Below are 13,539 nucleotides of genomic sequence, written 5' to 3'. Positions count from 1 at the left end.
TGGTAGCCATTGAACCCATTGCTTCGGACGATCGCCCACAAGGCACCTTAGATACATTTTGATGGTGCGGTTAATCACCTCAGTTTGACAATCTATTTGATGATGATATACAGAGGATAATTTCAATTTCGTACTTGGAGAATCGATCGACCACCACAAATAGTACTGATTTTCTGGCTGAGTATGGAAGACCCTCAACAAAGTCCATCGAAATATCAGCCCATACCTGTGTAGAGAGAGCAAGAGGTTGTAGAAGACCTGATAGATTTAAGTGGTAGGCTTTGTTGCTTTGACATACCTTATATGCTGAGACATATGTTGCAATGGAGGTCTTCATGGCTTGCCAATAAAAATGTGCTCGAATACGTTGCAAAGTTTTATGAATACCTTCATGTGTGTTGTCATGGTATGCAGAGCGGATGGCTGGAATCAACTCCGAAGTGTGGGGAAGATAAATCTGCTCTTTGTAGCAAATAAGTGAATCATGGATGGACCACTTAGACTCCATTGTCCCCTCTGTAATTTTTCTATGTAACTCATGTAGTACCAAAAGAATGGCATCGGCTTCTCTCACCAATTCTAGGGTGAGGAAATGAGGCTGGTTGATCCCATATATGAGCTATTGATGTTCAAAACGCCGTGACAAGGCATCCGCTGCCTTGTTTAATCTCCAGAACAGTACTCCATTGAAAAGTCAAATCCCATTAACTTACTGATCCAATGCTACTGTGGCGAAGTCGTGAGACGTTGTTCAAGTAAGAATTTAAGGCTATATGTTATGGACTCCATAGCATCCCGGGTAATAAACGGGCATAGAAATTAAATTATGGAATGTTCCTTTTTATGTATGTTGGTTTTGGTTTGGGTTGGTTTGATTGTAATTTTTGTGAACTTAGTGACCCATGGGTCAGGTTTGTCATTCACGTCCCTAATCCTATTTATAGTGGAGAAGGGCTTAATGAGAGATTAAGCATTGCATCAAGTAGAAAGTTAGAGGTCGGATTCTCCCTCTTGAGGTCCAAGTCGAGCCTCCTTCAAGGCTAAATTCGTTTTCACCATTCCACGTTCCAAACACCGAAATCTCCTTCCCATGTCAAGGGAAAATCTGGAGGGAAGAGAAGGAAGAAGGGTGACAAGATCCATGGCCCGGGAAGATCCCAACATCTTGTTATCAGACAAGTCCACCCTTGGGGATTCCTCTTCCCCAGAGGATTTGTGTCAACTTATAGAGGAATAACGTCAAAGGTCAGAGGTACAACATCAAGCCATTACCGATAGTCACCAGCACATTGCTGACCTTCAATCGGCACTGGCCGCCTTGAATGATTCCGTCCAACAAATTTTCTGGCAAATGGATGAAGTTGTAGTTCGAGGGCCACCGTCGCCTTGAAGCTACACTCCTTCGGCCGAGCACCACCATCACCACCCGCCACCACCACCACCACCATAGTTGTGCCCCCCACATCCCACAATGGGACCCACATACATGCCCCTAATTCGGTGTCGAGGTATGTTAAATTGGATTTTCCAACATTTGATGGGTCTACAGACCCCTTGATCTGGTTACACCGATGTGACCAGTTCTTTTACAATCAAAGAACACCTGTGGATGACCGGGTTCAATTAGCCACATACCACATACTTGATGAAGCGCTTCTATGGTTCCACTAGTTTAAGAATGAACATCTGGTTCAGGATTGGGATTTATTTAAACAATCTTGCATATTGAGGTTTGGTCCTCCCGCCCGTAGCAATCCTTTGGGTGATTTAGTGAATTTAAAACAGACAAGATGTTACGGTCCCGGATCTGACACAAGGATTCTTTGGGAGGATCTGGGGTCTGCCACGGGTTACGGGTCTTCCAGGCATTATCGTAGGCGTAGTAGGAAGACATGGGGAAGATGAAAACGAAAGATCAAGCCTAAGGGAAGCTTGAAAACCCTAGAGCTTGTTGAGGAGAACTCTAAGCCTCTTTACGCTAGATTTAACCTAATTCTTAATACTTCAATGCTTACTTTTCTCATTACTCTTACCCCTTAAATAGGGTTCACCTTGTTAGGGTTTAATAAAATATTACAAAAATATCCCTATGAATAAAATATTCCAAAAATATCCCTATTAATAAATAATTCCAAAAATACCCCTATGACCTAAAACTGAAATAAAATAAAGTAAATTAAATAAAACAACTAAAATAATAATTTCATTGTGTGCATAACATTACACCCCCTTGGAAGACGAGTTTGTCCTCAAGCTCGGAAGTAGTGTCGGTATGCCGACGTCTCCACCGGTGCCGAAGTAGCATCTGTGATAGCTATGAACCCCCTTCAGGACGCCAATTTTATTTATTTATTTATTTATTTATTTTTCCCTGTCCGAATTAACCTAGGTTGACTCGGTTCAGGAACCCGGTCCGGCGCACGACGCCCCTTCTAGACGCCAATTTTTTTTTTTTTGGGACCGGTCCGAGTTAACCTGGGTTGACTCGGTTCAGGAACCCGGTCCGGCGTGCGACTCAACGGACCGGGCCGATTAAATTTTCCTAAGTTAGGAAAATTTAATCGGGAGTAGTCTTCTTCCTTCAGCACTCCCGAACTCTGCGGCCGGCGGATCCTTTGCTCACGGCACCGACGAAGTCCTGCGACGGACGTCTCCTTCCTCTCTCCCAGCACTGACGGAATCGCCTGATTTTCCGGTGATAAAGAGCAGCCCATTGGGGCTTCGCTTCGCCGATGGGAGAGTTGCCGAGAAAGAGGGCTCTCGGAATATCGCCGACGGTTCTGCTGGAATGTCGCTGACGGGTCTTCTGCTGAATTGTCACCGACAGTCTTCTACGGAAATGTCGCCGATGATCTTCTACTGGAATGTCGATGGTTCTGCTATTGGAATGTCGCTGAACAGGGCAGAATTGTCACCGATGGAGTCTCATGCTGCTCCTGCGGTGACTAGCAGCCCTTGGAGGCTTCGTCGATTGGAATTTTGCCGAGATAGACTATCAAAAATATTTCCCGGTCGGAATGGCCAGGAAATTTTTCCCCTCCCGTGCGGAATTGACTATGACTGCGTGCATAACATTGGCTTGCCGTGAGCAGGGGAGGACTGATTTCTGTTGCTTTTTTGCGTCCGCCTCTCGAGACGAAATTTTTTATATTTCTGGCCATGGGCCGTTTTGCTCGTTCGAGATAGAGATTTGAGGTCGTATGACCTATTTTGCTGCAACAACGAGTTTCTCCCTTCCATAATGTTCAATGGAAGCATCTAACCGTGCTTGTATTTCCTCCAATTCATTACCCATAACAATCCATCTTTCTTGGGATATAGAATAACCCATTGTGTTCCTGCTCTGATACCAGTTGTTACGGTCCCGGATCTGACACAAGGATTCTTTGGGAGGATCTGGGGTGTGCCACGGGTTACGGGTCTTCCAGGCATTACCGTAGGGGTAGTAGGAAGACATGGGGAAGATGAAAACGAAAGATCAAGCCTAAGGGAAGCTTGAAAACCCTAGAGCTCGTTGAGGAGAGCTTTAAGCCTCTTTACGCTAGATTTAACCTAATTCTTAATACTTCAATGCTTGCTTTTCTCATTACTCTTACTCCTTAAATAGGGTTCACCCTGTTAGGGTTTAATAAAACATTACAGAAATATCCCTATGAATAAAATATTCCAAAAATATCCCTATTAATACATAATTCCAAAAATATCCCTATTAATAAATAATTCCAAAAATACCCCTATGACCTAAAACTGAAATACAATAAAGTAAATTAAATAAAATTCTAAAATAATAATGTTATTGCGTGCATAACACAGGAGCTATTGAATTGTACGAAAAGCACTTTCAGGAACGCTTGGCCCGAGCCAGTAACTTTGTCAGGCCCTCGCAGTATGTTCATCTCTTTACTGCTGGCTTGATCGAGGCCTTGCATCTAGAGGTAGAATTACATGACCCTCGAGACTTGGACCACGCTATGAACTTGGCCAGGACAATTGATGCTAAATAGCGTATCCTCAAAGAGTCCCTGGTCAGAAGACCCTCTTGGTCAAGCAAGACGCCCACCAATGCCTCCTCATCCTATTCAGGGACTACATGCCCAGGGCCAAATTCAGCACCCCGTGCAGACATTTCACCCTCCACGCCACCAGCTCCATACATTAAAAATTGTCTAGGCAGGAGATGGAACAGCGGCGGCCAAGGGTCTTTGTTAGAACTGTGATGAACAATATGTCCATGGTCACCTATGCAAGATGTTATTCTATTTGGAGGTCTTCAATGACCCAGAGGAAGTTCAACCAGTGGAAGATAGTGTTGATGCTGAACAGGATGCTCCTGCTATTTCACTCCATGATATGACTAGCATGCACAACTCCAACACAATGCAAGTTCGGGCGGGTTTGCAACACCTCCAGTTACTGGCCTTAGTTGATTTCGGCAACACCCATAACTTCATAAGTCAGCCAGCCGTAGAACAGCTTGGATCGGTAGTACAGCAGAACACCTGCATATCCGTCTCAGTGGCCAATGGGGCCAAAATCTCTAGTGTGGGTATCTCTACAACCACACCATTTTGTATTGAGGGGCACTCCTTTGTAGCGAATTTTTTGGTCATTCCACTAGCAAGGTTTGACTTGGTACTCGGAATTAAATGGCTCCAAACGTTGGGGCCTATCTTGTGGGATTTCGTGGAACACATGTCTTCAGGAAATTCAGGTCCAGAGCGTTGAGCACTGTAAGTTAACGGCTTTACTTACAGAATTTGGTGATTTATTTTAGTCCCCTACTGCCCTCCCGCCTATTCGCCATTGTGATCACCGTATAAGGTTGAAATTGGGGACTGAACCAATGGTGGTCAGGCCTTACCATTACCCCCACTTACAGAAGGATGAAATTGAGCGCCAATGCCAAACTATGCTTGCCCAAGGAATTATTCAGCCTAGCAGGTCTCCCTTTTCATCCCCCATGTTACTGGTCAAGAAACATGACAGGTCTTGGCAGTTTTGTGTTGACTAAAGGGAGATCAACGCTCATACAATTAAAGATAAATTTCTTATCCCAGTGGTTGACGAGTTATTAGATGAATTACATGGAGCTACCTTATTTACAAAGTTGGATATGAAGTCAGGTTATCATCAGATTCTGGTTCATCCGTCTGATGTAGAGAAGACGGCGTTTAGGATGCACCATGGGCATTTCGAGTTTCTAGTCATGCCATTTGGTCTATCTAATGCCCCTTCCACTTTCCAAGCCCTCATGAATGAGGTATTTAATTCTCTCCTGAGGAAGTTTGTTCTTTTTTTTTTTTATGATATCTTGGTATATAGCAAAAATTGGGACGAACACCTTCATCATCTTTGCCAAGTTTTTACTATCATACGTTCCCATCATTTGGTTTTAAACCAATCCAAATGTTCCATGGGCAACCCCGAAGTGGCATATCTGGGGCACGTTATATCAGCAAAGGGTGTGATGGTCGATCAGAGTGAAATACAGGCAGTCATCGACTGGCCTCTTCCCACATCCATCTCAGCATTAAGGGGTTTTTTGGGGCTTTCTGGTTATTACAGAAAATTCATCCGTAACTACAGATAGACTGCTACTCCACTCAACAATCTCCTTAAGAAAAATGCATTTCTCTGGTCTGAGACTGCAGCTTCTTCTTTTCAGCAGTTGTAGGCAGCATTATCTTCAGTGCCGGTCTTGCAGCTACTAGACTTTGATGAATTATTTGTGGTTGAATGTGATGCGTCTGGTGGGGGTATCGATGCAGTATTACAGCAACATGGCCACCCGATAGCTTACTTTAGTAGACAGCTGGGCCAACACCATCACAAACTTGCTACCTATGAAAGGGAACTGATCGGGTTAGCAAAAGTCATCCAGCACTTGCGGCCCTATCAGTGGGGGTGCCCATTTCTCATACGGACCGATCATTGCAGCCTGAAGTATCTCCTTGAGCAGCGTCTTACCACCTCCCCCCAGCAGCATTGGTTGAGCAAATTGATGGGGTTCAATTTCATTATTGAGTATAAACCAGGTAGTTTGAATGTGGGGGCAGATGCCTTGTCTCGCCGGGACATGCCAGAGCCACAATTACATGCTATCAGTTTCCCCAGACTTCTTTTGTTGGACTCTATTCGGGAGGAAACACAGCAGCATCTGGAGATCATTGAGTTAGATCATCATATTGAGCTGGGTACCACAGATAGTCATTGGACAATCCAAGATCGTCTTATATTGTTCCGAAATAGGATTTATCTGCATCTCACATCGCCACTCATTCACAGCATCTTGTCCACTTTTCATGATAGCACACATGAGGGCAGGCAGAAAACATATTTCCATCTCAGTCGGTATTTTTATTGGCGGGACATGAAGAGAAGTGTCACTGACTACGTGACAGTTTGTCAGACTTGTCAGTGGAAAATAACCGAATCATTAAGTCCCGCAGAGTTGCTCCAACCACTTCATATGAACCCGGTTCTTCCATGGTGTCCACTCTAGATCAAGCCCTAGCAGAAAGGGACGATATGCTCAATCAGGTGCACACTCACCTCCACGCAGCCCAACAAGCAATGAAACACTCTTATGATAAAAAGCACCGGGAAGTGGTCTTCTCTCCAGGGGATTATGTGTAGCTTCATCTCCAACACTACCGACAACTATCTCTCATAGCTCTAAGCATTACAAATTATGCCCCAAATTTTATGGACCCTTTAAAGTGCTAGACCGCATTGGCATAGTCGCCTACCGCTTGCAGCTACCCCCAGAGGCTAAGATCCACAATGTTTTTCATGTCTGCAATTGAAGGCCTTCCAGAGAGACTCTCCATTACTCCACACACCTTTGCCACCACTGCAAGAGGGTCTGGTACTTTCAACTCTAGCTCATGTGTTGCAGGATCGCCGCATTTAGGGCGACTGGGATATTCTCGTGCAGTGGGCTGAGACAAACCCCATTGACTCTACCTGGGAGCCCCTGGCGTCCTTCCGGGTTCTCTACCCCACATTTGAGCTTGAGGACAAGCTATTTCTCGTGGAGGGGGTGATGTTATGGACTCCATAGCATCCCAGGTAATAAACAGGCGTCGAAATTAAATTGTGGAATGTTCTTTTTTATGTATGTTGGTTTTGGTTCGGGTTGGTTTGATTGTAATTTCCGTGAACTTAGTGACCCATGGGTTAGGTTTGTCATTCACGTCCCTAATCCTATTTATAGGGGAGAAAGGCTTAATGAGAGCTTAAGCATTGAATCAAGTAGAAAGTTAGTGGTCGGATTCTCGCTCTTGAGGTCCAGGTCGAGCCTCCTTCAAGGCTCAATTCGTTTTCACCATTCCATGTACCAAACACCAAAATCTCCTTCCCACATCAAGGGCAAATCTGGAGGGAAGAGAAGGAAGAAGGGTGATGAGATCCATGGCCCGGGAAGATCCCAACACTATAGTGATCAGTACGGATGAGAAATGCACGGCGCCATAAGTAAGGGTGCCAGTGTTGGACCGCCTTGGCCAACCCTATTAATTCCTGTTCATACGCTGCCAATATTTTATGATGAACTACCAACTGTCGGCTGAAATATGCAATGGGATGTGACTGCTGCTGCAAGACGGCCCCAATGCCCCCACCAGAAGCGTCGAACTCAACCAAAAATAAGTCTTCAAAATTGGGAAGCTGAAAAATAGGGCTGGAGGCGAGATCTATTTGGAGGGCCTCAAAGGATAGTGTGGCCTCCTCATTCCAATGAAAGGAATTCTTCTTGTTGAATTTATGGAAAAGTGAAATACTTCATTGACATCAATAACTTGTTGTAATTAGAGTACATGAACCTCTATTTATAAAAGAGGAAGGTAGTAGAGTCCAATTACAATAAAACTACCCTTGTCCCAATTACACCCAAACTTTAACACTTAAAGATAAGTCCTAGCATAATTAAATAACTTCATATAGATAAAAGACAAACATAACTCAAAGTAAAACTCTTCTTTGACGTGACCATAAGATATTATACTTTTGCGAGTCTTTCTTGATCTTCCAACTGATGTGATAAGGATGCCAGCTCATGGTAATCATTGTGGGTCCTACTTTTATGGGCTTGGGCTCACCTTGTGGGCCTTCCTTTGTCATGTGGCTCATCTTATAATAATCTTAGATATGTCGGCCTTCCTTCATCGTGTGGGCTTGAGCTTATCTTCGAACACTTCTTGAGGAGACTGGTCAAAGGTGCTGCCAACGGACTGTAATTCTAAATGAGTTTGAGGTAGTATCCGGCTAGACCCAAAAATCCTAGCAAAGCTAAGCAAGACTGAGGCTGTGGCCAATCATGAATTATCTGAATCTTCTCGGGATCAATAGTGGCCCCCTCATGTCCCATAACAGTACTCTCACCGTTATGACCTGATGACCACGGCGGCGTAGCGACACTGGCCCAACCGCAGCCTACCAGTAATTTTAATCCAGCCTCTGCGCACCCCTAGTGATTGTTGTCTAACGCACTGTGATTGCTATCCCATAACATGATGTGTGTAGAAGGCTGTCTTCTCAATGTCGGAGGGGTGCATACAAAGCTGATGATATCCAAAGTGTAAGTTCAGTTTAGTAAAGACCCACGACCCATGTAATTCATCCAGAAGCTCCTCCATTACCGGAATAGGAAACTTATCCTTCACTGTCTGAGCATTTAACTCCCAATAATCAATACAAAATCGCCATGTGCCATCATGTTTCTTCACGAGCAATACTGGTAAAGAGAACGGGGACCGGCTGCTGCGAATAAGGCCTTGTTCTAACATAGCCTGGCACTGTCGCTCGATTTCATCTTTCTATAGGTGTGGATACCAATATGGTCAAACTACTACCACTCAAAACCTGGTTTTAAACAGATCCTATGTTCACAGTGCCTAAAGGGAGGCAATTTGGAAGGCTCATGGAAGAAGTCAGAGAACTCGTGAATAAGATTTTCAATAGTGCTGTCCGGTTGGTCCTGTGTGTGCATGGTATGAAGGTGGTGGGGTGTGTCCACCTGCCCTATAATAGTACTTGGCTATCATACAATACAAAGCTCATAGTTAAAGCAGAGAAGTCCCACATAATGGGTCCCAATGTTTGCAACCATTTAATGCCTAACACCATATCAAAGCCGGCCAGAGGTATGACAAAAATTCTGCATGAAATAAAGTAGTACCAATGGAAAATTTTACCGATTTGTTGATCCCATAGTTAGGGACTTTCTCCCCATTGGCCACTGAAATCGTGATTATAGGATGTGGAAGGATCTGTAACTGAAGATGTTGAGCAGCTATTAAGCTGAGAAAATTGTGTGCACTTCCAGAATCCACTAGTCCCACAAGTTCCTGGTTGAGGACTTGAGCTCTGACTTGCATAGTTTTGGCAGATTTCTACCCAGTAATAGCATGCAAAGAAATCTCAGGTGGTTCCTCCTCAATAATATCATTAGTATCTTCTGTATCCTCTGTTTCATACACTTCGACCCAAAACAACCTTTTACATTGGTGACCTGCCTGGTACTGTTCATCATAGTTGTAGCACGATTTCTTAGACCTCCATTCTGCCATCTCAGAACTTGTTAATTTTTTTATATACTGAGGTGGAGGATTACTAGAGCGTGTGTCGGCTACCAAAGTAGTAATCAGATTGTTTCTAGAAGGAGGTAATGCTGGATGTGGCACCTGAGGAGAAGTATATCGTCACCCTTGCCAAGTGGAGGAAGTGTTCCGTTCCCCTTGCCAAATAGGCCTATGATGCTGAAGCCGTTGCCGTTGTTCCATTGCCTGAGCTAAATTCATTGCCCAAGCCAAATCCTAAGGGGAATGAAGTTCCGATTCTAACCTCAGAGATTCAATGAGGCTACTGTAAATAAGTGGACCTGTTGGTCGACTCGTATCAACTGCCCAGCGCGAGCCAATTTTTCTTGGAATTATTTTTGATACAGTTCAATAGATCCGGTTTGTCTCAACAGGACCAAATCTCCCAAAGGGTTGCTGTGGCCGGAGGGCCAAATCTAATTGTGAATAATTCTTTAAATTCCTCCCAATCCACCACCAATCTTTCTAGTTCTACCTGATGAACCCATAGCGGTGCCTCGTCAAACATATGGAAGACAGTATTAGGTTCTTCTCAAGCCATGGATCGAGTCACCCTTCTTTCCTCTCTTCCCTCCATATTGAATCTTGACGCTGGAAGAGGATTCTTGTTTCTGGAACGTGGAATGGTGGATTTTGGAATGGAATGATTGAGCTTTGAAGGAAGCTCGACCTAGACCTCAAAGGGAGAATCTGACCTGTTTAATTCTAATTTTCTCAATACTTACTTTCCTTCACCTTGACGTTCCCATAATAGGGTTGAGGATGGAAATACAAAATAGACCCATGGGTCAATTGGTTCATGCCATATTACATCCAAACCAAACCAAATGGAAATACATTAAAATGAAATTGAAATAATTTAATTCCTATGCCTGTTGATAACTCGTGATGCTATGGAGTCCATAATATCACCCCCCCTCCTAGAGAAAGAGTTTGTCCTCAAGCTCAAAATAGGGGTAGAGGGCTCTGAAAGCTGGTAAGGGCTCCCATGTAGTGTCATTGGGGTCAGCATCAGCCCAACTTGCTCAACCAATGTTGATGCGGCGAAGTAGAGAGGCGTTGTCCCAATAAATATTTTAGACTACAGTGGTCTGTCCGGATCACAAAGGGCCTACCCCACAGATAAGGTTTCCAACACTGAATAGATTTTTCTAAGCCGATGAGTTCTCGTTCATATGTGGCTAACTTGTGGTGGTGGGGGGCAAGGTGACGGCTGAAATAGACAATGGGGTGTCCATATTGTTTTAAGACGGCTCCAATGCCTCCCCCTGAAGCATCATATTCAATATCAAAAGCCTCCTCAAAGTTGGGTAGTTGTAGAACTGGGGCCGAAGCTAAGGCCTGCTTCAATTGCTGAAAGGATGACGCTGCAATATCAGACCACTGGAAGGCATTACGCTTGAGTAAGTTGTTCAGCGGAGCTGCAATCTAACCATACTCACAGATGAATTTTCTGTAATACCCTGCGAGGCCTAGAAATCCATTTAAGGCCGTGACTGAATGCGGTGTAGGCAAGTCAATAACTGCCTATATTTTGCTATAGTCTGGCTTGACACCGAAGGCTGATATAACATGGCCCAAATAAGCAATTTCTGAAGTACCGATGTCACATTTAGAGCGGTTGAGAAAGATGTGGTGGGCATGCAGGAGTGTGAACACCTATCTCAACTGCCGAAGGTGGTCTGCCCAAGTCTTGCTATAAACCAAGATATCATCAAAGAAGACAAGAACATATTTACGTAAAAATGGACGAAATACCTCATTTATGAGCTCCTGAAAGGTGGAGGGGGATTGGAAAGCCCAAATGGCATCACCAAGAACTCAAAGTGTCCATGATGTGTTCGGAATGCTGTTTTTTCCACGTCTTCCGAGTGCACCCGAATTTGATGGTATCTTGATTTCGAGTCCAACTTAGTAAATAGTTTTGCCCCATGTAACTCATCCAACAATTCTTCCACCACTAGAATAGGAATTTATCCTTGACTATGCAAGCGTTGAGCTCGCGGTAATCCACACAAAAGTGCCAAGAATTATCATGTTTCTTCACCAATAGAACCCGGGAAGAAAATGGAGAATGACTAGGCTAAATAATACCAAGAGCTAACATTTGTTGACATTGTCATTCGATCTCATCTTTCTTCAAATGTGGATAACGATAGGGGCGCACAACCACTGGCTTGGTGCCCATCTTCAACCGAATACGATGATCACAAGCACGTATGGGTGGAAGGGCAGTTGGTTCCTGAAATAAGTCCGCGAATTTTGTCAAGAGAGTGGGTAAGTGATCTCGATCTGGATGCTGAGCAGTGATAGTCTGGAGAGTGCAGTGTGGCTGAGCGTGGGTGCCATGGAGGGTGAGTTGGTGATGGTCTTGTGTAAAACTCATGGTGAGGGACTGGAAATCCCATAGAATTGGACCCAACTGTTGTAGCCATTTAATCCCCAACACCAAATCGAAGCCAGCAAGGGGTATGACCAAGAAATCTGCCACAAAGGTGTTCCCTTCTATAACAAATGGAATAGCTGAACAGAAACCCACACTGGTCACCTTGTCCCCATTAGCCATAGAGACGGAAATGCCCGAATTATTCAGAAATGATAATCCCCAACTATTGTGCAGCTGGTTGGCTGAGGAAATTACGGGGGCTGCTCAACCAAAGCTAGTAACATTAGATTCCTGATGGTAGCGTACACCTGCATGGTGTTTTTGTTGTGCAACCCAGTCATGGCGTGGAGGGAAATGGCAGGTTCCACTTCCTCCTCGGGTAGGTCCCCTTCCTCTGGATCGTCCACCTCTAACCATAAGAGTCATTTGCAAAGATTATTGGTTCTATATTTCTCATCACAATTGAAGCAGAACCCTTGAGCCCACCTTTGGTCCATTTCGGCCTTGGAAAGACATTTGATAAATTGGGGTGGGGGAGTAGACGGGGGGGGGGGGGGGGGGGGGGGGGGGGGGGGGAGTGGATGGGATTCTGTTAATTCCTCCTCGAGGCGGAGGGCCTCAACAAGTCCAGCAGTAAACAAGTGGACATACTGGGTCGGGGCGCACCAACTGACTTGCTCGGGCAAGCCATTCTTGAAATGCTTTTTGATACTACTCAATAGCACCGATTTATTTGAGATTGACTAAATCTCCAAGGGGGTTGCTGCATGCTGGAGGACGAAACCGTAGAATGCAATAATATTTTAAAATTTCCCAATCATACACATGGTGCTCATTTTTAAATTGGTGGTACCACAGAAGCGCTTCATTGAGCATGTGGAATGCAGCTAATTGAAACCTGTCCTTTGGCGGAGTCCTTTGATTGAAAAAGAAATGGTCACACCATTGTAACCAATCAAAGGGTCGGAAGACCCATCATCAGTTGGAAAGCCTAACTTGGTGTACCTTGGAGCCGTCGGGTGTGTTGAGCCCGTAGAGGTGTGTGGCGTAAACCAGGAGGATGAGGGTGGTGCAAATGAGGAGGTAGTGGTGGTGGAGGGTCGGACGGCCTGGAGGAAGAACCCAGCTGCGTTGTGATCCTGGCAAACCCATCTTCCATGCGGGGCATCATTTTTTGGAAGTGGTCCTTGAGACCGAAAATTTCCTGATTCATTGCGTTAACTTGGGATTACATTTCAGCACGATTTTCTTCCAAAAAATTGTGAATATCAACAGGGGAAGAGGAATCACCTATGGTGGTTCTGTTTGATACCATGATGTTGGGTTCCCTTACCATGGATTGTGTCACCCGGCGATCTCCTCTTTCTTCCAGGTTGGACTAAGAGGTAAGAAGAGATTTCTGATTCTTAGAATGACCTATGCTTGGAGAACGTTGAGCTTTTGGAAGGAGCTCCACCCTTAGGCCTCGTTAGAGAGAGTACCTGATCTCATTTAACACTAGATTGGATCATGCTTACCCTTTCATTAAACTCACGTCCCTATAATGGGAATTAG

The 13,539-nt window shown here is 44.6% G+C and overlaps 1 protein-coding gene across 1 annotated transcript; it reads right to left on the bottom strand.

Annotated features, from left to right (window-relative positions):
• Positions 1–11,718: 11,718 nt before the first annotated feature.
• Positions 11,719–12,165, bottom strand: LOC137959546 (uncharacterized). The gene has a single exon (XM_068806912.1). The coding sequence runs from the start codon at positions 12,163–12,165 to the stop codon at positions 11,719–11,721; it is 447 nt and encodes a 148-aa protein (XP_068663013.1).
• Positions 12,166–13,539: the final 1,374 nt, after the last annotated feature.

Source organism: Aristolochia californica, unplaced genomic scaffold (assembly GCF_029961685.1).
Source record: "Aristolochia californica isolate CCGP_79_NKW_82.1479 unplaced genomic scaffold, dmAriCali1.0.hap1 SCAF_3, whole genome shotgun sequence".
Classification (NCBI taxonomy): Eukaryota; Viridiplantae; Streptophyta; class Magnoliopsida; order Piperales; family Aristolochiaceae; genus Aristolochia; species Aristolochia californica.
Note: the sequence above shows the minus strand (reverse complement) of the source record. Positions and strands in the feature narration are given on the sequence as shown.